Below are 26,668 nucleotides of genomic sequence, written 5' to 3'. Positions count from 1 at the left end.
AAATATTTATGGTTTTATATATGAAGGTCTTCTGTATTATTAATCCAATACTTTGATATTTTATAATCTTTATTAATATAAAAATATATTTTATGACTTTAAGGGTTATAGAGTTTTTACTGAGGTAAAAGTGATGTGTGTGTGTGTGTGTGTGTGTGTGTGTGTGTGTGTGTTTTGTTTTAGTTTTTGAGATAGGTTCTTGCTTTATATCTCCAGCTAAGCTGGTGCTCACTACGAAGATTATCTCAAACCAGTAACAATCCTCTTCCTTACTCCAAGTGTTGGTATTACAGGCATGTGCTACTAGAATCAGTGGCTGTTCATATTCATAAGTTGTTTTGGATTTGTAAATTTAGGGAAGTATATTATATGCACATATCTATATGTATATAGACAGAGAGAGACAGAGAGAGAGAGAGAGAGAGAGAGAGAGAGAGAGAAAATAATATATTATAGCTGCATTCAAAGAAGCCAAGACAAAAGAGAGGTCTTGGTCTGTCCTGGAACTCACTCTGTAGATCAGTCTGGCCTCGAACTCAGAAATTCACTTGCATCTGCCTCCAGAGTGCTGGGATTAAAGGCATGTGCAATCACTGCTCAGCCAATAGAGAGCTCTTAAAGGCAAAGAGTGAAAGGGACTGGAGAGCTGTCTCAGAGGTTAAGAGCACTGGCTGCTCTTCTAAAGGACCTGGGTTCCATTCCCAGCACCCACACAACAGTTCACAGTTGTCTGTAACTCCTGTTCCAAGGAATTCAACTCTTTACTACAGGCATACATGCAAGCATAACATACATTCACTTAAAATAAAAACAAATGAAAACTTTAAAAAGAGTATGTACTTTTAAAAAAGGAGAAATTTGTATAGGCTATTTGGACTCAAAATTCATAGATCTGAAGCATGAATTTGCATCAGTATATTGGTTGAAGGGCTGTCACTAGGCAGATAACCTATGGGCTATAAGGTTGCCATTTTAGAGCACAAAAAGATAAACCTGTAGAATGTGTGTATGTACTGAGGCATACAACACACATGCAATTCATGAAGAACAGTGGTTCTCAACTTTCCTAATGCTACAACCCTTTAATATAGTTCCTCATGCTGTGGTGACCACCAACCATAAAATTATTTTCATACCTACTTCATAACTGTAATCTTGCTACTGTTATGAATAATAATGTAAATAAACTGTTTTTTGATCATCTTAAGTGACCCCTGTAAAATGGTCCTTTACATCCAACACAGTAGTGACCGATGGAATCAGAACCACTGATGTAGAAGGACTCTCTTGTGGTGCATGTGTTCTTTGGAAGTGTATTCATCTCCAGCAGTTAGGAGTGACTGCTCTTCTTGCCTCAGATATTGAGTGTAGCAAGACCAATTTAGTAGCCTGAGTTTTTTTTTTAGTAGCCTGAGTTTTTACTGTTGCTTTTCAGCGTTTTCCCTTTAGGAAGACTCTCTCTCTCTCTCTCTCTCTCTCTCTCTCTCTCTCTCTCTCTCTCTCTCCCACCCCCCTCTCCCTTTCTCTCTCTAATGCTAATCAAGTTACCCAGAACCTGTAAAATTAAAAGGAATTCTTTGAGATCTTATATGTCATAACTCAGAAAACATTGGTTCAGGAACCTGTGAATCCATGTTCTAAGGAAAGCAGGAGAAAGTGGGGCTTTGCATGAGCAAGCAGTTCTGGCTGTGAAGTGCTGAGAGGAACAGGATCCACATGACCAATGGAAAACAAAAGAAAAGAATCTACATATCTGGTAAAATGCTCATGAAACAGGAGCCAAATACCTATAGATATGTGTCCCTAGTCTCTAGTCACCTGGTCTATCCACTGTTTATTTCAAACGTCCACAGCACAGGGTGGAGGTGACCAAGCTCCCTAAGCAGCAACATGGGCCAAGAAGAGCTTCCATCAGTAGCATCCTGGGCTCAATTGTGAAAAGCATTCAGCTTAGCTTTCTTTGTAACCTTCTTTTCACAGAGGATAAACTACATTCCAGGCACATGCCATGCTCTATCCAGTATCTGTAGGTATTTCACCATGAGGGTGTTTCCACATTACTTACATGTGTGATATTTGTAGATCGTGTGGAGATACAGATACAGAAGGCACATTGGTAGACATATTAACTGATATTTCAACACCAGTTTTCTTTTGCTTCTTATCTTAATGGTATCACTATGAGCATAGATTTATACATAATGCATGATTAAGCATAAAATAAGCTCAAAACTATCAAAACTACCACCAGACATACTTAGCTCTGTGGTAAACTGGGCCACTAAATCATAGACATATTCACCAAATGCCCCAGAATTGTTGGCTAGGTTCTTTAGACATTGATGCCCTGACACAAAAGGAAGGAGTACATATTTGACTCATTTTAATGGTGACAAATGTCATTAATGCCCTTAACCTGACTGTGGGCATCACTGCAAAGTCCTATGAGTTTACTACTTGCTAGGAAGACCTTATGGAATAGAATGGAACTCCTACCACTAAGCTTCCCCTGCTTCTCACCTTCTCAGCACCATCTCCCACAGCTGAGCAAAAGTGCACTTGCAAATGGTTACAGGGCTCCAGACTTTAGCACAGCTGACTCCATGATGGAAGTGCCTTTCAGACTGTAAATCTCAGCACATAGTCAGCACCACCTGCCACAGGTAAAACAATGGCCCAATCCATCAAAGTCCATAGTTCTGGGAGCCTCAAAATGGACTAGCCTCACTTTTTGGCTTCTGCTTCTGGTTAACCATTCTTGTTAATTTATGTCAACCCAGAACATGGTTTTTGTGCTTAAGAGGTCACTCTGAAAAAGGCTTGTGGATACACTGGAATCCTGAACATCCATTGTAGTTGCTGAGTGGCTAATAAAGACATGCCGGTGGCTAAAAGCCATGTCCATCCAGTCTTCTCTGGTGAATGCCCCACAACACAAGTTCCATATGCCTTTTCAGTGGTATTTTACTTGCTTATAATGCACTTTTTCACCTAGAAATCAGCTGACTCTCTGATCTGTTGCTCAAATAGAAATTTATGGAGTATTCTTTCATTCTGTTTAAGGAAATTAATCAAGTTCTTCTGAGTTCAGTGATGCATTTCTATTACGTTTACCACACTGAAAAAAATTGTGTGTGTGTGTAAGTGTGTGCATGTGTACATGTGTCATGGGGCACAGAGAAGTAGAAGACAACCTACAAGTGTCAGTTCTTTCCATCTAACTTGAAAACCATAGGAGGTAAATGTCAGTTGGCAAGGCTTGGCACCAGGTACCTGTACCCACTGAGCCATTTTGCTGGCTCCCACATAGTATCTTATCTGTTTAGGTGGCTGTTTTCCTTACTAATGCTTGGCTCTAGAGTAAAGGGGGCATATTTATCTTTAGTCTCAGTATGCCACATAATAATCTAGAATTTAATTTTTGAAGACACTGAATAACATGTATGCATGTGTGCATGCATGCACAAATGCCATGGCATGCACATGGAGGGAAGTGAGAGGACTGGTGAAAACTGCTTCTCTCCTTTTACTACAAGAGCTCCAGACAACCCAGGTCTTTGGGCATGGTGTGTAGCACCTTTGCCTACAGTGCCATCTTGGTATTTCCTTATTATATATAATAAGTTATTCATTAATAAATTAGAATCTAATGACATAATTACACATTTTCAAGATGATTACATATGATTAAAGCATATCAATAACCCACAGGGAAGATGAGATGTATTGTCAATAAAATCTCCAATCTATAGCATAAACCTAACTTTCTTGTTTCTTTCTTTGTGTGTGTTTCTCTAGGCTTCAAAGCAACAGGTTCTTGAAGATATCAGGAAAATCAAAGGTCAGAATTACTCTATCCCTTATTGTTAGCTCAAGCTGCTGTGTTTCTGCTTTAAGACACTGATCGTTGACAGCATGTGAAAGAAAATTGAAAATGAGGGTGTGACTAGAGTAAAGCCATCTTTCTAACATCTTCACTTGCAAAGTCATGCATACAGCCCCATAACTCCTGCAAGGTCCCTTTCCCATGTCCCATATATTTTCAAGGAAACTCAAAGTCCTGGAAAGAAACTCACTGGGTCAGGAGACTGGACAAAGAATAACTACTAAGAGTTTGTTGCCTTTATTCCTCTACTATGTATTCTGGGCAAACATCTTTAAAGGAAGAGATGTATCAGGCTCTCTGTGTCTCCCACTGTTATGTTCCCATTCCCATGCTTCTAGTGGAGGCACTTCAGTTCCATGATGAAGAAAGCAGAGAATATGAACATTTAAAACGTGGTAGCTGTGCCTTGCTACTAATTAGCTTCATGGCAGGCATGACTCTATCTTTGCCCTCATGATTATTGAATGAAAGGGATTCTTTTACATTGTATCAGTAGTTACTATACTAAGTAGTTTCTTTACTCCTATTACCAGCTTTAGAATTGGAAGAATCCAAGAAGTATGCCACAGCAAGTGATCTGGCATGGTAAACAACGAATTCTCACCTGAAGAACTTGGGAAGGTGGAGAAGCATCTTAAAAAATGCTCAACTTCATTAGTCATTAGGGAAATGCAAATCAAAACAACGCTGAGATTTCATCTTACACCAGTCAGAATGGCTAAGTTTAAAAATTCAAGAGACAGCAGGTGTTGTAGAGGGTGTGGAGAAAGAGGAACACTCCTCCACTGCTGGTGGAGTTGCAAATTGGTACAACCACTCTGGAAATCAGTTAGTACTTTTAACCGCTGAGCCATCTCTCCAGCCCAGATTAAGAATTTTCAAGAGCCTATAGCCCAGTGGTTCTAAACTTACATATCATAAGACCACTGAAAAACACCAATATTTACTATATAAATTGAAAGAGGAATTGCAAACCTTTTCTGATAGAATTGAAGGTTTACATGAAAAATATTTCTGTTAGAATTGGTGGAGTCCATTGATGTTAAGAGATACTAAGGATTAGTGATTGTTGCTTCCTGTTATTTTTGATGTTATTTTTATGTTTGTGTGCATACCTTCATTTCGGTTTGTTGGAAGAAGATTACTTTCTTGCTTTTTCTAGGGTGTAGTTTCCCTCTGTGTGTTGGCATTTGTGTTTCCATCTATTATCCATTGTAGGGCTGGATTTGTGGACAGATACTGTGTAAATTTGGTTTTGTCATGGAATATCTTGTTTTCTTCATCTATCGTGATTGAGAGTTTTTCTGGGTATAGAAGTCTGGGCTGGCATTTGTGTTCTCTTAGGATCTGTATGAGGTCTGCCCAGGATCTTCTAGCTTTCATCATCTCTGGTGAGAAGTCTTGTATAATTCTGATGTGTCTGCCTTTTTAACTTACTTGACCCTTTTTCCCTTACTACTTTTAATATTCTTTCTTTTTTGAATGCATTGGTCTTTTGATTATTATGTGCTTTGAAGACTTTCTGGTTTGGTCCAGTCCTTTGGATTTCAGAAAGCTTCTTGTATGTTCATGGGCATCTCTTTCATTAGGCTAGGAAAATTTTCTATATAATTTTGTTAAAGATATTTAGTGGCCCTTTAAGTTGGAAATCTTTATTCTCTTCGAAACCTATAATCCGTAGGTTTGGTCTTCTCATTGTGTCCTGGATTTCCTGGATGTTTTGGCTTGCAGGCTTTATGCATTTTGCATTTTCTTTGACTGTTGAGTCAATGTTTTTTATCGTATCTTTAGCACTTGAGATTCTTTCTTCTATCTCTTGTATTATGTTGTTTATGCTTACAGCTATGATTCCTGAATTCTTTCCAAGCTATTCTATCTTCAGAGATGTCTCACTCTGTGATTTCTTTATTGTTTCTACCTCAACTTTTAGAGCCTGGATGATTTTCTTCAATTCCTTCACTTGATTGTTTGTGTTTTCCTGTAATTCTTTAAGGGATTTTTGTGTTTTCTCTTTAAGGGCTTCTGTCTGTTGACCCAGGATCTCCTGTGCTTCTTTAAAGTATTTTTGTGTTTCCTCATTAAGGGCTTTTGCTTGTGGACAGTTGTTCTCCTGCATTTCTTTAAGGGAGTTATTTAAGTCCTTCTTGAAGCCCTCTATCAACATCATGAGATAGGATTTTAAATCCAACTCTTGCTTTTCCAGTGTGGGACTTGCTGTGGTGGGAGAACTGGGTTCTGATATTGCCAGGTAGCCTTGGTTTGTGTTGGTAGGGTTCTTGTGCTTGCTTTTCTCCATCTGGTTATCTCTGGTGCTAGTTGGTCTTGTTGTCTCTGGATGGAGCTTGTCCCTTCTGTGGGCCTGTAAGCCTGTGTCCATACTCCTTGAAGACCAACTCTCTTCTGACAGGGTCTGTGCACAGAAGGTGGTAGAGCTGCCTGGCTCCCTGGTGCCAATGGTGCCCAGAAGACTTCCATTCCCAGCTGCTCCACTGATCGCCTGCCCTGTGAGCTCCTAGCTGGTTCCCTCCAGAGAGGAGCTGGAGATCTCACCCCAGAAGCTCAGAAGTGAAAACACTGCTGGGAGATCACTCTCTCTTGGCAGGCTGTGCATAGAAGGCTGTGGAGTTGCCTGGCTCCCTGGTGCAAAATCTAGATTTAATTTTTTAAAGAAGCCTTTTGGTTGGTCTCAGCAACCGTTGGAGTCTTTTCCTATTCGACTTCTCTTCTGACGTCCATGGGTCTGTGGTGCACAGACATTCATGTGAGAGCAACACAAACACAGAAATAAATCTAAAGGGTTTTAAGTGAGTTCTCCCAATGACTCCAATCCTGGTTGAAAGAAGAACCCATTTGCCTTCATAATGCTTAACAATTTTCTCAAGGTACACACCAACATATACCCCTTTTACCACAACTCCTGGAAGACCTTATGAATGCCTTCATCTTACGGAGAAAAAAAAATAACATTTTTCCAATTATTTTTCACAGATGGTAATTCTTAAGTCTGCACTTCAGATCAGCTCTTCCTTTAAGTGCAAATCCATTCATTTTGTTGTAATGTTACATTTTGTTTTAGAAATTTCCACTTTGGTGTATGAATGCAAAATCCAGATGTTGCCAAAGACAGGAACCTGTGGACACCCTGTTTCCCCTCCCCCTTAACTCTCACCTCCTCTCATCATATGCACCTGTGATTCAGTTACGATTATAGGCCACATTTCACTTTCCTCCTTAGGTTTGAGTATAATATTCTTAGTACCAGTTTTCAAGCTTCTTTCTTTCATTTTTTAAATAAAAAATGTTATAAGAACACATTCAATTAAAAAAGATAAAACAATATATTCTTCATTTACATTGCAAATGCTAGAACCTTTCTCGGTTTCTCCTGTCCCAGAAAACCCCCAACCCCTTCTCCCACCCCCTGCCTCCAAGTATATGCCCCTCCACCCTCTACTCCTAGCTTACCACACCCCTCGATTTCTCTATATTGGGGCATCTATTGAGCCTTCACAGGACCAGGACCTCTCTTCCCACTGATGCCGGACAAGGCATTCCTCTGCTACACTTTTGGCTCTAACCATGTGTACCACTTGATTGTTTAGTGTCTGGGTGGCCAACATCATTGTTCTTCCCATAGGGCTACAAACCCCTTCATCTCCTCCAGTCTGCCCTCCAAGTCCTCCATTGAGGACCCCATGCCCAGACCAATGGTTGGCTGCTAGCATCTGCCTCTGTATCTGTAAGGCTCTGGCAGACCCCCTCTGGAGACAACCATAGCAGCCTCCATTCCGCATACACTTCTTGTCGACCATAATAGTGCAGGGGTTTGGTTCCTGTTTATAGGATGAATGCCCAGGTAGGGCATTCTCTGAGTGGCCTTTCCTTCAGTTTCTGTTGCACACTTTGTCTCTGTTATTGCTCCTGTGCGTATTTGGTTCTCCTTCTCAGAGGAACCAAAACACCCCTACTTCAGTTCTTTTTTTTTTCTTTTTTTTAATTGAATATATTCTTCATTTACATTTCAACTGTTATAGTCCTTGCAGGTTTCCCCTTCCCGATTTCTCCCCTCCTGGAAACTCCCAACCCCTGCTCTTACCCCCTGCCTCCCAGAATATGCTCCTCCACCCAACCCACTCCCACAACCCCCAATTGATTTCCCCACACTGGGGTCTCTATTGAGCCTTCACAGGACCAAGGACCTCTCTCCTCCCACTGACACCCAACAAGGCATTCCTCTGCCACTATTTTAGCAGGAACCATGTGTACCCCTTAGTTGATGGAGCCCTAGGAGCCCTGAGGCATCTGGATGGCTGACATCATCGTTCTTCCCATGGGGCTGCTAACCCCTTCAGCTCCTCCAGTCTACCCTTCAACTCCTCCATTGTGAACCCCATGCTCAGTCCAATGGTTGGCTGCTAGTATTAGCCTCTGTATCTGTAAGGCTGTGGCAGGGCCCCTCCAAAGGCAACCATAACAGGCTCCTTTCAGTATGCACTTGTCATCCATAGTACTTTTGGAGTTTGGTGTTTACCAGGTAGAACACTCTGTGGGTGGCCTTTCCTTCTGTCCCTGCTCTACACTTTGTCTCCATTATTGCTCCTGTGAGTATTAGGTTCCTTTTCTCAGACGAACCAAAGCACCCCCACTTCAGTTCTCCTTCTTGAGCTTCCTGTGGTCTGTGAATTGTAACTTGTTTATTTTGAGATTTTTGGACTAACATCAACTTATCAGTGAGTGCATACTATGTGTACATACTTTTGTGATTGGGTTACCTCACTCAGGATGACACTTTATATTTACATCCATTTGCCTAAGAATTTCATGATTTCCTTGTTTTTAATAGCTGAATAGTACTCCATTCTGTAGACATTTTCTGTATCCATTACTCTGTTGAAGGACATCTGGGTTCTTTCCGGCTTCTGGCTATTATAAATAGGCTGCTATGAACAGAGTGAAGCATGTGTTCTTATTATATGTTGGAACATGTTCTGGGTATATGCCAGGGGTAGTATATCTGGGTCCTCAGGTAGTACTATGTCTAACTTTTGATGAACTACCAAATTGATTTCCAGAGTGCTTTTACCAGTTTGCAATTCCACCAGCAATGGAGGAGTGTTCCTCTTTCTCCACATCATCTCCAGCATCTTCTGTCCCCTGACAGCTAACATCAGAGATAACTAAATTGCAAAAGTCAAATGGAACATCATTACCAACAGAAACCAAGGCAATATGGCACCATCAGAACCCAGTTCTCCCACAACAGCAAATCCTGAATACTGCAACACATCAGAAAAGCAAGAGCTGGGTTTAAAATCTATCCTGGCCCATGGGACAGTCAGCAGAGTCCTGGATCCACCTAGGGGAATGGCAAGAGAGAAGACAGACACAAAAGAACTGGAGAGCAAGCCTGAATCCGATCAAGCTGTCAATCTTTAATTTACACACAAGGCATTATAAAGGCAAGCAAGCAGGTGTGGGGAGGGGTGAAGGGGGAAAGTCATTGTATTTGAGGAACAACCTCAGGAGGCTAGCATCGTATCTCAGGAACAGTTTCTCAGAATTGTCTCTCAGGGTCTCAGCTAAGATTTGGCAGGTGCTGTAGGAACTTGGCATCATATTTTGATCATGAGGAGGTGAGGTGGAAAGGAGTTGCTATGGTAACAACCACAGGTGAACTTCCTTTGTTCGAGCCCACTTGGGTGAGCTCTGTACCTACTGACCATCTAGCTTACTTGGCTAATCTTTAAACTGGTACATTTCCTGCTAAAAGCAGCCTAGAGAAAGCAAGCTGGAAATGGCTGAGAGGAGGGGGTTTTTGAGATCTCTGTGAGAATAGCTCCTGGCAAAAACCACATCTCATGATGCTGATAGAGGACTTCAAGGCCATAAATAAGTCCCTTAAAAAATATAGGAGAATATGGGTCAACAGGTAGAAGCCCCTAAGAAGAAACACAAAAATACCTTCACACTTCTTTCAATCCATGTCTTCAAAGGTGAACTTTCCCCTCCAGGACAATTACAATTGCAACGTGTTAGCATGCCAAAAAAGACCTAGCTCTTGCTAACTCCTCTCAAAGACACCCTGCAATACCCTCTACCTGCTATCATCCTCCATGCCAAGGATACACAACTAGTTATTTTAAACTTCTTTCATCAGTTCAAATACTGTTCTCTTGGGACAGGAAGCCGGGACTCCTTACTAGCTATTATTCAAAGACCTTCCAGCTTCTGTCTATGAGTGGACTATTCTGGTAACACTGAAAAGTATTACCAAAATTGGTATTAAATTCCACTATAACTGTGTTTACTAGCAGAGCACAGATTAAAAGCGTAAAGCATGCCTGTGAACTCTGCACTGGGAAGGCTTTGGGCAGAGACTGCATAAGTTAAAGTCCAGCCTGGGCTATATAGTCAGCTCCTGGTCAGCCTGGGCTACATAGTAAAACCCTGTCTCAAACAGAAACAAGTGTGTGATGGCACAGGCCTGTGATCCCAGCACTCAGGAGACAGAGGACTACAAGTTACAGGCCAACCTAAGTGTCACAGGGAATTCCCAGATAGTGAAACCCTACTTTAAAAAATAGTTTTATTCCTATTACCCTGAATTCTTTTGCCATGTTTTTCCACCTCATCTGTTGAAACCAACAGCTGTTTTCATGCCTGGGAGCCCAACACAGCCAGTACAGAGAAGACATTTCCTAAGTGTTATCTAAGTGAATGAACTCACCAGGGAGGTCCAAGTTAATAAAATCTTTTCTCTTGTATCAGCCATGGAGAAACTTAGCACATTCATTACACAAAATAATGAATCAGTGATGCAACCAAGTAGCTTGGAAATATAAATACTGCTCATAGGAATTTTATTTCCCTCCCAGAGTCCATCAAATTAATTATGAGCACATATTTGATGTGGGGGCAGAGGGCATGCAGGGATACCACTAACTGAAACACTCATTTTTATTAGACTGTAGTTTTATTGCAAGGTAGGTTTTCTTTCCCCCACACTAGGCTGATATCTGCACTGTCCAATCTAGTAGCCGCTACCTATAGATGGCTATTGAAGTTTCAGTCCTTTAAAATGAAATAGAATTTGTCATTCTATTCTTCTGTAGCCACATCTCAAGTGCCCCAAAGCCATACCTGTCTGGTGGCTGTGACGCTGCACAGTACAGACACAGAACACCGTTAGCAGCACTGTCTACACAATTACAAAGATGTCCTCAGAAAGCCTGACTTACTTCTTAGCTCCCAGGATCCTGGTGCTCCTCTGCTGCTTACTGGATGTGGGTCCCGGGTCTAGCAAATTGCAAGCACATGAGTGAGTGCCAGGGACCTTTGTACCTCATCCCCAAAGAGATGAATCCCCCTGTGCCTAGATGTGAAGCTGTCTACATTGTAGAGACGGGTTGACAATATCAACGCCCATTCTCAAAACCTTATTCCTAGGTGGAGGATCGAAAAGAAAGATGGAAAAATATGCATATATGTAATATATTTTACAGCAACGGGAGGCACTAGGGATGCTGAAGGATTATGAATAATTACAATATGTTGAGGAACTGAGACCGAGGATACTAGGAATAGGCAATAAAAATAAAATGGGGGGGTAGTAAGTGGATCTGATATAAAAGGGTGGGGCCTACTGGGCTCTGAATAAATCCAACTATGAATTCAAGACAAAAGCAAAGAACCATGTGTCTCTGCTCCACAGTTCTATCTCCAAAGTATAATGGTCACACCAAGAAACTCGCGGCGGTGACTGCACCAAGTCTGGAAGACATCACTCCCCCTCCACGCCTAACAATTTCACCCAAGGGCTCTGGCCAGATTAAAGCCACTTCCGCTCTGCTCGCCTCTCCAGGATGTGGTCTCGGCAACTACTAGCCCTGCTCTGAACATCCACTTCTGCCTAGTGACTTCAGAGGGGGCTGCAGAGGAAAAGGAGTCACATGGACTCATCTTCAGCTTCCATTGAGGCCCCGCCCCCATCGCTACAGGAGAGAAGGGAGGCTGACTGGAAGAGAGGGTTGGAGCAAATGGGAGGAGTCTGAAGGTCCTCTGAACCTGCATTTGCACAGCAGGTCACACCCATCCCAAAAGTGGTCTTACAGATGCTAATGGGGTTCAAATCTCACTTTTCTTTATTGATCTTAAATTACAGACCCATCCTCTTCCCCTTCCCTCCCAGATAGCTCTTTCAGTGCCAAGGGTGCAGGCAGTGGCTGAGCAGGAATACACTTAACAGGGGCAGATCTCTCCTTATCCACTAACTTCATGCCTCCACACGTCTGGATTTTCGGTATGGTCTCTGGAAGACATGACCTCTTTAGCCAAGATCGTTAGGGAAACATTAGGGGAACGATGCTTGAGCCTCTCCCTGGGGACTGTGACAGGGTCTCTCATAGTGACAGTGCTGGTTCCTCTCAGAGAGACTTCTGTGCATCTTCTCAGAATGACTGTGTCTGCTTTCAGAGGGACTATACTGTGTTCTCTCAGAATGACAGGAGTCTGTAAGAATGCCTGTGTAGCCTGGGTTAGAGGAAGTGTCCTAGGCTTATTCTAGATGTTGTGATTATAAAAAGATAAAGAAATATAAGAATATGTTCTACGGGACTGTGGTGAGGTGTGGGGCAAGGGGATAGCTCCGCAGGCCCAAGCCAAGGCATCCCTTCCCCCTGAGGGACCACACACATGATGCTATACTATAGAATAGGGTTTATTTAGGGTATGGGGAGAAGAGTTAAGAGAGTAGTAGCAACAGAGGAAGGCAGAGTGAAGGAGAGAGCAAAGAAGTTGAGGCCAGCCAGGGAATGGGGAAAGAGGCGAGAAAGGGGGCAAGAGAGCAGCAGTAAGAGAAAGAAGAAGGGAAAAGCAACCCCTTTTATAGTTGGCCAGGCATACCTGGCTGTTGCCAGGTAATGTTGGGGTAGAGTACATCACCGGAACTACATCTCTTCCAGCGAGAGGGAATGGAAAAAGCTCTTTCAGAGAAATCACCATGGCTCCTTACTGAAGGACTGCCCCGTGACCTTCGCATGAGAATGAGATGGCTCTTTTTTGAGGGACTGAGGCATCTCAGAGAAGAGGGACTCTGTTGGCTCCTCCCAAAATGACTGTGTAGACTCTTCTTCACAGAGGGACTGCATCCTCTTCTCTCTAGAGGTCTGCAAGGGCTCCTCCTTGAGGGACTGTGAGGGATTCTCCTTGAGGGAATGCGAGGACTTCTTAAGGGATTGCTAGGGCTTTCCCCTGAAGGACTTTGAGGCCTCCTCCTGGAGGGACTGTGGCCTCTCCCCTTAAATAGACCGTTATGGCTTCTGTCAGAGAGACTTCTTATGGAGGAGCTAAGACTGTTGATCTGGGAGGGAGTGTGATAAATCTGCTCCAAAAGATGTCTAAGGGTTCTGTCAGAGGGACTGCTATGCCTCCTCTCTAGAGGTCTACAAGGGCGCCTGTGGGGGCTCCTCCTTGAAGGACTGTGACTGTTTCTTCCTGAAGGACTGCAGGGACTTCTGACTGAGTGCCTGTGAGGGCTCCTCCCTGAGGGACTATGAGGACTTCTCAATGGATTGCGAGAGCTCCTCCTTGAGCGAATTCCAGGGCTCCTTGAACCAATTTGAGGGCTCTTTGAGGGGCTGTGGCTTCTCCACTTAAATACACTGTTTTGGCTTCTCTCAGATACACTTCTTAAGGAGGGGCTGAGACTGTTTCTCTGGGAGGGATTGCAATATATCCTCTCCAAAATACTTCTAAGGGTCCTGTCAGAGGGACTGCTACGCCTTCTCCGAGAAGGACTGTGATGTCTCCTCTTAGAGAGATTTTGCCAATGAGTTCCCTGAGGAAGCAGGCAATGACTTCTTTCAGACGGCTTATTACATGGGGTTCTCTCCCTGAAGAAGCCGAGTTGCTGTGGTTGATTTTTTGGTGCTTCATCACCATAGACATTGTCCATTATTTTGGGGACTCGAGTAGCTTGTTTAGAGTCATCTCTTCCACGAACCATGGTCTTCTGCGATTGCAAGGGTCTGGGTGGGAGAGAGCTCGCTGGTTTGGGCTGTGGAGCTTGTCTACCACGCTCACTTCCTCCCTGACATGTGTCCTTTTGCTTAGCGCTTGAGCCTGTTGACCTGAGCCTGACAGCTGGTGTCCTCGCTCCTTCGCTATCTCTCATGAAGTAATCATTGGCATTTTGTTTGGGGCACAAGTTGTTGACTGAACACAACTTGTCTGGCCTCATCTTCTTCAATTTCCGGCCCGTAAAAGTCACAATTCTATGTGCTGCTTGGAATGCCTGCCTTAGGCCTTGAACAAGTGGTTGGATGATTTTGGGCTGAGAGGATTTCTCAGGTTGTGTCTTGGAAGAAACAGTGCTTGTTTGGGGGGTTTCAATTCTGTTTCTTGACAGACCCCTCAGTGTTCTAGGACTGATTTTGTATAGCCTTGTGTTTTGTGTTTTAGGTCCCTTGACAATTTTCTTCAAAGGATCTGTCAAGACAGAGGTCTTTCTGAGGCTTGATTTAATCCATGTTTCATCCTGATTGCTTCCATAGCCAGGATGCTTGGAACCCAGCTTAGAGAATCTAGCTTCTCTATGTGATGGTGATCCAGTACCTTTCTGTGGATACCCTAATTTAAATCCAAGATGCAATTGAACATCACCATGGCCTTCAGGGCTGTTTAAAAGGTGGAGCTGTGGGTAGATGAGAAGGTACGGCCCCCAAGCAGAATGTAACTTATGAGAGCAATTAAGGCCTGAACATCGGCCACATTCTAAGCATATTGGATACTTTAGGACAAGACCTGAATCTAGAGGCGGAGGGACATTGTGGGGTATTTGACTTCTTATGAGTTTTCCTGCTATTTTTAACTTGAGTTCTCTTAGAAGATGTTCTGAGTTATCGGTGTTTGACTGGGAGAGAGAACTTGTCTTGAGGGAATGCTGAGACTCAAAAGTCCTACTCGGTGCACATGGTGAGATTTTACTCTGCTCCCTGGAAACAGAATCTTCCCTAGTGTAAAGTATCTCTGATCTCATCAAGTCAGGAAACCAGGTCCCGGTACATGAGACGGACACATGCTCAGTGGCTTCCTGGAAAATATCGTGGGGTTTTGAGCTTGGTTTCCTTACTCCCAATCTTGTGCCAGAGAATCTCTGTATTATGGAAGATGTGGAGCCACGTGTCCACATCTTCAGCGGCATTTTCTTCTCATTACTGTGAAATAAAATATGTCTCTGTATGTACTTTTTCTCCACTGACGTCTGAGACATGGTCCTTGGAACCCTCTCTAGCAGGCTTTGGGAAAATTCCATCAGTTCAGCTGGAACCCCAAATAAATTTTCGATGGATTGACAACTGTCCATACTGGATCTTTCTATTGAAAAGGGTTGAGAACAAGGCTTCCTTTCCATAGTGGTTCCCAGGACATTCCCCAGCATTAGCATACTGGAGAGGTATTTCCTAGGTAGTCTCTGCCTACAGACATGGCTTTCCCAGACATTCTGCTGTATGCCCAGGAAAGAATGGATAGTGCTTCTTCGAGCCACTAATCCTGCCTGAAACTCCTGGGATAGTAATCTGAATGTGTATGAAGAATACCTCTGGAATTCCTCCATTTTCTTCTTTCCACTTTCTTCCTTGGATAAGACATTCATGCTCCAGATATCAGGATACCTGGTTCCCTTGCTGTCCCCTGTCTTATCAGAGGGTAGATTTTGAAGGACCAAAGGAAGAACTGATGATTTTTTCATAGTATTGTCTGTATAGGACTTTGAAGACTGCAAACTACCAACACCAATGTTTTCCATACCAAAAGCTCTGGAAACTTCGGGCACCCCAGAACCCTGGCTGTGCCCTAATTCAGTTGTTCTGTCAACGATAGAAGGACATGGGATTGAAGGGCTGTGTATGGATCTAGATAAGGAATTCTCTGCATCTAACTTTGCTGGTGCGATCATCTCAGATTCTTTATTCTGACACACTGGTCCTTGATTCGAATCCTTGATTTTCTTTATTTTAGGAGATTTTGTTTTGAGACCTAGAGATTTAACAGCCTGAAGCCTTTGCTCATGCGTTGACACTGTAGGTTCCTTAAGGGGAGATGTTTGCTGAGATATTAATTCTGCAGAAGTCACTTGAATATCTGCCCTTTGAATTAACTCCATAGGTTTTACCAGGTCTTGAAGATGTGGTCTTGGGTGTAAATTCAAACACTCCTTTACTCTAATGCTTGGTCTCATGCCCAGTCCTATTGGTTCTACAGCCTGGGGACATGGTCCTGGTGCCACTTCTTCAGATTATACGATCTGAATCAATGGTTTGGCAGTTACTACAGTCTTTATTAGTGGAAAGCCTGGCCATTGTTTTGTTTCTAAAGCCTGATGTTTTGGCTCTATGACTACTTTTTTGGATTGCACATATTGTAGCTGAAGGCTTGGAGGAAATTCTGAACTTATCACATAATGTGTTCTGGAAGTCAAATCATTGTATTTTGACATTTGAGGGATACTTTCTGGAATCATCACAGACTTTGCAACTTGAAGTGGTGGTCTGGAGATCACTTCCACAAATTCACACACTTTTGGGAGGGCCACTGAGTGAGGAACTGAAAGCTGTGTCTTCACAGATTCTGTTACTTGATCTCGTGGCTTTACACTAATCCCTACGTTTATCATTTCATCCAGTGATTCTGTCGGAGTGATGCTTACATTTTCCAGGCTCAGATTCTGAGGTGTTGTTAGCTTAGCCGCTACCCCTCCTGACTGCTGTGTACCAAAGGTGAGCTCTACAGAGTCTCTCTTTCCCACAACTTGACTCTTTTCCTTGCCTGCCAACTCAAAGGATTCTTTGTGTAGCCACACCATAGAGGCCAAATTTTTAGATTTGGGAATCTGAGGTCCTGGCCCTGGTGTTATTCCTGAAGTGGTATCTGGGATGGGACAGAATGGCCTTGTTGTTATTACAGATTGTTCCCTTTGAGATCTTTCCTTAGAGCCCACCCCCAGAGGTCCTAAGTCTTGAGGACATGGCCTTGGAGAGTTTTCTATGAATCCAATCTTTCTACTTATCGCCTTTGGAGTCATTCTAAATTCTTCCCCTTGATGTCTTGCTTCACAAGTCAACTCTATGGTGTCTGCAACATGGTTCTTGAAGCTGAGGGTCATTCTATCAGATTCTGTACCCTCTTTTGTCTGTAACTTCTTGAAATCTTGAAATTGAGGCCACGTCCAAGAATGTAACTCAGGAGGTTCTGGGAGCTGGTAGCTTTTCTGTAGATTTGGCTCTGAGGATTTTAAATCATGATCACTTAGTGTTGGAGTCAGATCAAACAATTCTGGTACTTGAAGAACTAGCTTCGGGGGCATCTCTAACGATTCTAGGATGTTATCTGTTGGTTTGGAGCTCAACCACATAGATTTCCCTGTCATTTCTCTGCTTTTATGTACCACCCCATTTGTAAATTCTAAAGACCCCAAATCTTGGGAAACTGGTGTTGAAGTAAAATGCACCGATTTAGGGACTTGACACCTATGCTTCATGTTTATCTCAGCAAAGTCCTCCACCTCTCGCTCTGGTCTCATGGATTCTGTGAGGGGATGAATTGTCTGGGGCATAAGGTTCCCAGGTTTCACGTTTTGAAAAATTGATTTTGGTGGTAACTCCACAGATTTTCCAATTTCCTGCAGACACACTGATGACAATTTCGCCTGTTTTACACCTTGCCACTTTGGCTCTGAAGGAAATGCCAAAGATTTTCTATTTTTCTGCTCTGATTTCAGTGGCAAATCTGAGAATTTGACACTGGTCAGTGATGGTCCTGCTAAGAGCTTCCTGGTGGACTGTGGTGGCAATACTATCATTGGTTCTTTTGAAGACCGCACACTTTGAGACTGTGATGCTGGCTTCAAATGTATGGCTTGAACATTTTGAGAAAGAGGTTCTTTCAAAAACACCTTACTTCTCAAGTCATTCAGATCACTGCCAGGAGTCAGTTTTACAGCATTTGTACAAAAAGGTGTGTGTGTGCTCCTCTCTGGAAACTTTCTATCTTCCGGGGGCGATGTCGGTAAAACCACAGAATTCACACCATTTGACTGAGGCCGCGACCCAAGCTGGTTCTTCCAAATCTGGATCTTTTGAAACTTTGCCCCTAGCATTAAGTTAGATGAATTCATATCTTGAGAAGTTGATACACCCAAATTGCTTGACCCTGGATTTAGTTCAGACACCAAATCTTTCAAGTGCTGTTCTTGAGGTTTTGGAGCTTGTAAATGTGCCCCAGGGTTGTAGCCAATAGAATTTACAGACTGAGATTGTTGACTTAGAGTACATGCAGAAGAATTTATATCTTTCAAATGTATTCTAGTATTGCACCAAACAGGATTTACACACAGAATTTGTGGTGGTGGAAATGAAGAAAAGTTCATACCTTGAAAAAGTGGCCCAAGATTATACCTATTAGAATTTTCACACAGATGGTTTTGCCCTAGAGTGCATACAGAAGAATTCCCAGCTTGCGAATGTAATTCAGGATTCTCTGGGGTGAATGCAGAAGAATCTGCACACTGAGCATTTGATCTTGGGGTGCATGCAGAAGAATCTGCACACTGAGGACTTGGCCCTGGTATGCATGCAGAAGAATCTGCACACTGACATTTTGATCCTGGGGTGCATGCAGAAGAATTTGCATACTGAGGACTTGGCTCTGGGATGAATTCAGTAGAATTTATGTCTTGCAAATGTGACTCAGGGGTGCTCCCAGTAGAACATAAGCATTGCAATTTTGATCCCGAAAAGCAAGAGGAAGAATTCATCCCATCTGAATGTATTCCGGGATTGCACTCAGAATTTATACACTGAGTGTTTGACTGTGGAATCCACACAGAAGAATTCATATCTTGCAGATATGGCCCAGGTATATACCCACTGGAATCTACGTATTGAGAATGGATATTGGGAGTACATGCAGAATTCACATCTTCCAAGTGTGACCCAGGATAGAACACCATAAATTTTATACCCTGAAGGTCTGGACTAGGGTGCAACTCAGATGATTCTACATCTTGTATCCCAGTAATCACCTCAGAAGGTTTTATACTTCTCACGTGTCCTTCCATAGAGTCTATACCTTGAAGAGTCATGCCCATGATCAGCTCAGGATATTTCAAATCTTGCGAATTAAAGCCTGAATCCAGCCCTATAGACTGTGTGCTTGAAAGCAACTTCCTTGGGGTGACCACGAGTGGTGTCTCACCTTGTAGGCTCATTTCTGCTGGTTTCATACCAAGGACATTCTTCTCTGTGATGAATTCAGATGGCATACTTTCCACGTGTGGTCTAGGACTGAAGCTCATAGATTTGACATCTTGGACTTTTACACCCATGATCGTCCTCAAAGATTTAAGATCTTGTAACTGTGGGCCTGATTCACAGTCTTCCATCTCCATTTCTTGAGGCTTTGTCTTCAGAATTGAATCTGATTTTATATTTTGGGACTGAGGCCCTGGTTTAACATCTAGCTTGACCCTTTGAATTTTGGTCGAAATTGGTTTACTTTTCATCGGTGACCTGGGAGTTAGTTTTAATTTCATATTTTGGGATGTTGTTTCAGGTGTGAAGTCAGAACATTTTGTACTTTGGCCCTGGGGCTCAGACTTCATCTCAGACCCTTGGCCTAATACCCCAGATTTTGCTTCTAAAGGCCTTGGCTCTTCTTTAAACACTGAAAATGTTACATCTTGAGGCTGTTGAGTTCCTGGAGATGACTTGAATGGTTTCAATTCTCGTGACTGTATTCCAGGGGCCAGTTTAGGAAATCTCCTGTCTTCTATATGGAACCTGGATTTGAATGTCACTAATTTTTTATTAGTGATCAATGACCTTAAGGTAGGATCACATTTGGGATTTTTCCATGGCAGCATAGATTTGTCAAAAGTTTTGAACCTGTGAGACAAGCATGCCTGGGTTGACCCGGAAGGTTCTTTACCTTCTGTCTTGAGCCTTGTCATCAAGTCCTCAGATGTCTTCACATCCCTTTCTTGTACTGAGGGTTGTAACTCTGTGGCTGTGTTGCCTTTAGGCTGTAAGCCCAAGGGAGATTTTGTGTTTTCAAGCCCTGCTCCATGGTGAACTGACACAGTTTCCACACAATGAGACTGTGGTTCTGAACACGATGTGAAGTTTCCCCCTTTTTGTACCTCTGGTCCTGGTAACTGGAGGGTCTTCACACACTGTTCTTGTGGCCTGAGGTTAAAATCCCCAGATATTTTTCCCTTAAGTTTTTCCCCTTGAGTCATTTCCAATGGCTTCCCACCTCCCAATTTTATGAAGGGTTTCTGTTCTGTGTATGTGACACCTTGAAACGGTGACCCACTATTGAATCTTGACATCTTTACACCTCGGAACTCCTTTCGAGGTGTCCACTGAACAGATCTAACATTTGCAGCCTTTGGCTCTTTGTTTAGCTCCCCGGATGTCATGCCTTGAGTCTGTGGCTCTGAAGTCAAGTGAAGTGGATTTGGTTCCTGCAACCGTACTGCTAATGGAGAGGTTTTTACTTCCTGTAACTGTGGTTCAAGATAAAATGCCACCTTTTTTCTCCTTGAGTCTTTGACCTGGCAGTCACTTTGGATGACTTCACACTTCTCCATAGCATGGGAGGCTTCAGTTCTGTAGCTCTGGCATCTCCAGACTGTGACCTTGAGTTTGAAGCTACACCTTTCTCACTTTGAAACTCAGATATTGGTATCCATTGAACAGTCTTTGTGCTTTCAATTGAAGGTTGTGTCAGAGTTTCCACGCCTTGAAGTTGTAGGTCCAACGTTGACTCCAAGGCTTTTTCTTGGTATATCTGGGACCCTGGAGTCAAATGCCAAGGTTTCATACTTGGCACCTGTAGTTCATTTTGGAAGTCTTCAGATTTTACACTTTGAACAATTGGCTGAGGACCCAATTCAAATGAGGTTGTATCTTTGAATTTTAACTTAGGGATGAGCTCTATGGGTTTCATATGTGCAGGTTTGGGTTCTTGAGCTGACTCCATGGGTAATGTATTTTCTGATCCAAGCTGCTTTTTCTGTTGATCAAAAATCCCACCTTTCCACTCTAGTGGATTTACAGTTCTCTGGTCATCCTCTCTAGACTTAGGAGTCAAGTCCATGTGTGCCTTTCCTTGACACTGTTGTATTGAGGTGAAATCTACACATTTTACTTCTCGGATTCCTTGGGTTGGGGCTACAGTTGTAGGTTTTAGACTTTGCTGTTTCAAACAAGGGGTGATCACAGGTTTCCTATCTTGCATTTGTGGCTGTGACATCAGTTCCTTGTGCTTTATGCCTTGCAGTCGAAGCCTTTGAAACATCTCTATTGATTTATCTTGAAACAGCATGCTTGGTACAAAAGTCACAGGACTCTCCCCTTGCTTCTTTGGTTCAAGTTTCAAGTCCATGGCATTTACATCTTGAACATGTGTATCACGGTCCAACCCCTTATTTTTTATATCTTGAATTCTTGAACCAGGAATCAACTTCACAGGCTTCATATCTCCTCTCAGGGAACCACTTGGGGATATCACAGCAGATTTTATCCTCTTGAGACATTCTTCTACAGTTAAGATCACAGATTTCCTATCTTCCATTGTTGGCTTTGAAGGTAGTAACTTTGGTTTTAAACCCTTCAAGCTGGAGACTGGAGGCAGCCCTTTAAGGGTCCTATCTCCTGATTGCATCCCTGAGGTTGACAGCATAAATGTGAAATGCTCCAGCTCTGACTTTGACTTTGTAGATTTAATGTCTCCCAAATGTAGCCCTGGTGTTAATTCCACAGATGTCAGAGCTTCTTGCTTTGAGACTATATTGTCCTCCACAGGTTTCATATGTCCTAAAAGCTGTGCTTCAACCAATTCAGAAGATGCTATGCCTTGGGTCTGTGGTCTTCTGATCAACTCAGAATGATCTACATTTGCTAAGTGTTTCCCAGGGGTCAATTTCATTGTTTCCCTTGTTGGTACCTGTGGCTCAGATAATGTTTTATAAGACACTTTGTCTTCAACACTTGGCACTTGATTCCCTGTGATATATTTTACATCTTGAATCGGGGGCTGGTGTACTATCAATTTGGACTTCATCCCTTCCCTCTCTGGTGGTGTGGTCAACTCAGAAATTTTTACACATTCTAAGTGTGGCCCTGACTTTAGCTCTGATGTTTTCACACCTTGAGGTTGAGTTCCTGGTATTCCATCCCAAAATTTGACATCTTGCAGCTGTGGTCCTGTGTTAAATCTAACTTGCCTTGTATCCTGTAGCCCTGGAGTCATCTTGGCTAAGTTGGGATTCTGTATCCCTAACTCTGGAGTCATATAACTGTCACTAACAAACATTGAATCTGAGTTTAGCTCCCCAAATTTGACCCCTTGAAGTTTTGGTCTTGAAGCCAGCTCAGAAAATTTGGCATCTTGTTCCCAAGATCCTATGTTGACCTCCTCAGATATCATGCTTGGATGCTGTATTTCAGAAGCTTGTGTTGCAAATTTCATCCTGTGAAACTCTGATCCTTGTATAGGCAGAGCAAGCTTCCTCTCTTCCAACTTTGGCTCTTGGCTTAATGGCAGTAATAATTCTGGCATACATCCTTGAGACTTCTTCTCTTGAAGTGGAAAGCCCTGTTCAAGCTGTGTATCTTTGGGGATAGGATCAGAAAATCTCACATCTTGCAAACATGGTCCCAGATTTACTTTCATAGATTTCACATGTTGTGGTTGTGGTTCTGAAACCTTTGGCCCCGGAATAAAACTAGATATGATTTCTGGCATTGGGGAATATGATATTGCTTCATTAGATTTCAAACCATAATGTGGGGGGCCTGAGGTAGAATTTGCTGGATTTTCCCCTTGAATAAGTAGCCCTTGATATAACTTTGGAAATCTGACACTTTTTAGTTGTGGCCATGGAGTTGATTCAGTGGGCCTGATTTGGCAATTGGCTGCTCTTGGCCCAGATTCAAATCCACAGATTTCACATTTGGAATCTTTGTTCCCTCAAATGACTCCTTTGGTGATAAACTTTGTAGTCCTGGCTCTGGTTTTCTGTTTTCAGACTCTATCACTCCTAGAGATGGCTGTTTTACTAAATCCACTGATAACTCACTTTGTAACCCTAATCCTGTATCTAATTGGGTAGACTTTATGTTGTGAACCTGTGGCCCTGGGATCACATCTATAATATGTGATATGGGTCCTGCAGTCAAATCTATAGGTTCTACAATTTGTACAGATGGTTCAGAGGTTAATTCTTCAATTTTCAAATTTTCTACCAATGACTCTGATTCCTCAATTTGCACTCTTGGTTCTAGATTCAACCCCTGAGATCCCATTCCTGAATAGGTTTCTACATTGGTCCCCTGGGAATCATCAACTTCAAGTAATGCCAATTTGGTGCTTTCCGTGTATTCATATAGACTTCTTTCTGATGGGTTAGTAATTTCTGAACATGGTTCTTGTGTCATATGAGCAAAGTCCACATCCGGGGGCTGTGGTTCTGGGGTCATCACTTCCAGGCCTATGGTTGGCACTTCTAATTCTGGTAGCAAATTCAGAATATCTTCTGGAGTCTCCTTTACCTCTTTTACAAGGTGGATCCTAGTTTCAAGAATATCTTGGAGTGGTGGTAAGTCCATCTCTATAGATTCTGAGGTTTGGCGCAGTGGTGCTGGAGTCATTCCTACTGATGAGTGTGTCAACTCAGCAGATTCTTCTATCTGATGACAAGTGTCAGAGGTCACCCGTGCTTCTGAGGCTTGCTGGTTTTCAGTCAGCCCTTCAAAATCTGGAGACAAAGAACTTAAGATGAGGTTCACATCTGAAGATTTTACTGCATTAATGTGTGTGGTCAACTCATCAACTTTCATACTTTCCACCAGGGACTCGGAAATTAAACTCCTACAGTCTAGCAATGAAATCTTTGTATCTTCAAGCAGTGGCACACTGGCAATATGCTCAGAGATGTTTTTTGGTACCAAGTTTGAAGATTTTATATCTTCAAGTGGTAGTCTTGAGGCCAATGCAACCATTTTTATATCTTCTAGTACCTCCTGTGGTAGGGCCGAATGAACACCTTCCATACCTTGAGACTGTGAAACAGTAGTCAAATTTTGTGATTTATTATTTTGCACTTGTTGATTTGGGGCCAACCCAGCAGATTGTACATCTTGGAGTTGTGGTTCAACTATACCTTGGGCAGACTTTTCATCTGGAAGCTGAGACTCTGGGACTAATGGGACAGGTTTCTCAGTTTGTATTTTTGGTATTGGGGTTAATTCCTCAGACTGTATGCTCTGCTCTTGTTGTTCTGCGGCCAAATCTGTAGATACCACCGTTGGGGTCAGTAGTTCATTTTCTACCATTTGTGGAGCTAAATCCTTGTATATGTCCACAGGTTTTATAACTTGCAATCTTGAATATCCATTCTGTAATTCTGTTGTTAAGTTTACTGACTCCATAACCTTAGATTGTGGTGTTGTGTTTTTCTCCAAACACTCCACTTCTTGAAGTTTTGGAGTAGCTGGCATGACTTCAGAATTTGCAAATTGATGCCACTGGCTCATCCCTGGAGGTACTGTCCCTTGATCTGGGGCCCCTGAGGCTGTTGTCATAGATTCTGTTATTTGATGATGTGATGGAGTCATCACTGTAGGATTCTTCCATTGTGGCCACGTATCAGAGGTTAACTCTAAAGGCTCTGTCATCTTGTGACTTTGTGTTGGACTCACCTCTGAGAAGTCTATGTCTTGGTGCCACGGAGTGAACTCCGAAGGGTCCATGACCTGATGAGGTGGTTTTGGAATCAATAACAGATTCTTTGTGCCTGGATGTCGTGTCATCCCAATGGAGTCTCTGACCTGAACCTGGGATGTGGATGGCAACTCTAGAGAGTCTTTGGCGTGAGCCACTGACGGTGCAATCAAACCAGTTTGTAAAGGTGGGATCACTCCCGTGGGGGACTGCTGAACCCTTGAGTTTACCTTTATGGATTGAACTGGTGGTTCTGGAATCATCCTCGATGAGTCAAGGACTTTAGATGATGGCTGTGAAGGTTGAAGAGAGCTAGGAGTAAACCTGACCTCTTTTGTGGCTTGATTCTGTGACCCCGAGTCCATGTTTAATGTTTCTGGGACTTTATGCTGAGGCTGCAGAAGCCTTTCCCCAGCTTTGAAGACTGTATGATGTGGGTCTTGACTCATCTTTGCTGGTTCTACAACTTGATGTTTATGCAATGTATCTACCCCCAATGTATCTACACCAATGACTTGGTGTTGTGGCTTTGGGGCTATTTCTGTGGATTCTGTGACATAAGAACATAATTCATTAATTATCTCCCTAGAATCCACAACGTTAAACAATATTTTTATGTTTGAGGTATTTGTGATTTGATTTAGTCTTGAGGACATACTCTTTGATGCTCTTGCTTGATGTTGAGGACTTGCTACTGGGTTTGATGACTCGGGAGGTATACTCACTGTTTCAGCTTGGTTTGATGGCTGTGATAAGTTAGTCTTATCTTGTGCTTTTCCCATAGAGTCTGTATCCTCTGAAAGTGAATCTGGGATAATTCCCATTGACTCCATGACCTGAAGCAATGCCATCTGAGTGATCTTTGTGCTGTTTTTGGCTGAACGTGGTACCTTGGGTGTCAGCTCTACAGAGTCTGTATCCTCCAAATGTAAATCTGGGATAATTCCCATTGACTCCATGACCTGAGGCAATGCCATCGGAGTGATCTTTCGGCTGTTTGTGGCTGAACATGGTACCTTGGGTGTCAGCTCTACGGAGTCTGTATCCTCCGAATGTAAATCTGGGATAATTCCCATTGAATCCATGATCTGAAGCAATGCCATCGGAGTGTCCTTTTTGCTGTCTGTGGCTGAACATGGTACCTTGGGTGTCAGCTCTACAGAGTCTGTTACCTCTGAATGGGAATCTGGGTTTATGCCCATTGAATCCATGACCTGAAGCAATGCCATTGGAGTGACCTTTCTGTTGTCTATGGCTGAACATGGTACCTGTGGTGTCAGCTCTACAGAGTCTGATTCAGAGGAGATGCTGTAACTAGTGGAATGTTTCCCAAACTCCAGAGTTGCAGTGTCTTAGATGGAGGAAGAAGACATATACTTTGATTCTGATGAATTCAGGTCTTTAAGTGCTGAGCTGAAAAGCAGAGAGAATATTTTTCGTTGTCTTTGGAATCAGTAGTGAGAAAATTAGGACAAAGAAAGAAAGTGATCATTTCAAGCCTAACATAGTTCTGGTCTAAGGAAGGAGAGGGTGGAAAAGGGGTTGCTTCTATGGGCATCAGTTATTGTAAAGAATCCCTCCACCAGGAGCAAGGGAGATGAGTCAGTGAAGTGAATGCCATACAAGTAGAGAAGCTGGGCCCTATCCCCAGATCACACACGATAACAGAGTACATGGTGTCCCAGTGGTGGAGAAGAGGAGACAAGCACGTCCCTGGGGCTCACTGTCCCACTGAGAGACTTTATTTCAAAGAACAAGATGGATGGTTCCAAAAAAATGACATCCAATTTTCAATACCCATTAAGCTGTGTGACCTCAGTTCAGTTCAGTCCTTAAGATCTGCATGTTAGAAGAGAACTGACACTTGTGGCTTGCCCTCTGACCTCTACATACATGTAGCATACATGTGCACACATGCATAAAAAAGAGAAATGCTAAAAATGAATAAATATATTTTTAATTAAAAAAAACTTCACTGTTTTGGGGGTTAGATGGTTC

At 42.8% G+C, this 26,668-nt stretch overlaps 1 protein-coding gene and 1 long non-coding RNA gene across 3 annotated transcripts in view; one reads left to right on the top strand and one right to left on the bottom strand.

Moving 5' to 3' along the window:
• LOC127687605 (uncharacterized) overlaps positions 1-11,487 on the top strand; it is a 30,876-nt gene extending 19,389 nt beyond the window's left edge. For both annotated transcript variants that reach the window (XR_007978420.1, XR_007978419.1), the window contains 2 exons: positions 3,799-3,841; positions 4,420-11,487. This is a non-coding gene — a long non-coding RNA (uncharacterized LOC127687605). The remainder of the gene's footprint in view (positions 1-3,798; positions 3,842-4,419) is intronic.
• Positions 11,488-11,966: 479 nt separating this feature from the next.
• LOC127687995 (uncharacterized protein C2orf16-like) lies at positions 11,967-20,363 on the bottom strand. Its single transcript, XM_052186755.1, has 3 exons — positions 19,013-20,363; positions 16,394-18,094; positions 11,967-16,174 (listed from the first exon to the last, which is right to left on the bottom strand). The coding sequence occupies exons 1-3, from the start codon at positions 20,361-20,363 to the stop codon at positions 12,768-12,770; spliced, it is 6,459 nt and encodes a 2,152-aa protein (XP_052042715.1). The 3' UTR covers positions 11,967-12,767.
• Between the last annotated feature and the right edge of the window lie 6,305 nt (positions 20,364-26,668).

This window comes from Apodemus sylvaticus, chromosome 6 (assembly GCF_947179515.1).
Source record: "Apodemus sylvaticus chromosome 6, mApoSyl1.1, whole genome shotgun sequence".
Taxonomy (NCBI): Eukaryota; Metazoa; Chordata; class Mammalia; order Rodentia; family Muridae; genus Apodemus; species Apodemus sylvaticus.
The sequence above is the reverse complement of the archived record's forward strand: the minus strand, read 5'-3'. Positions and strand labels throughout refer to the sequence as shown.

Excerpts from the sequence above, each read along its gene's own strand:
- LOC127687995 (XM_052186755.1), bottom strand. The coding sequence starts at position 20,363 with ATGACATCCGGGGAGCTAAACAAAGAGCCAAAGGCTGCAAATGTTAGA. Across the intron at positions 18,095-19,012 it reads CATGGGCATGACTCTTCAAG|GGTCAAGCAATTTGGGTGTA; the intron begins GTATAGACTCTA and ends AACTAAATCCAG. Across the intron at positions 16,175-16,393 it reads GTCTGTGATGATTCCAGAAA|AAGTGGCACCAGGACCATGT; the intron begins GTATCCCTCAAA and ends TATAATCTGAAG.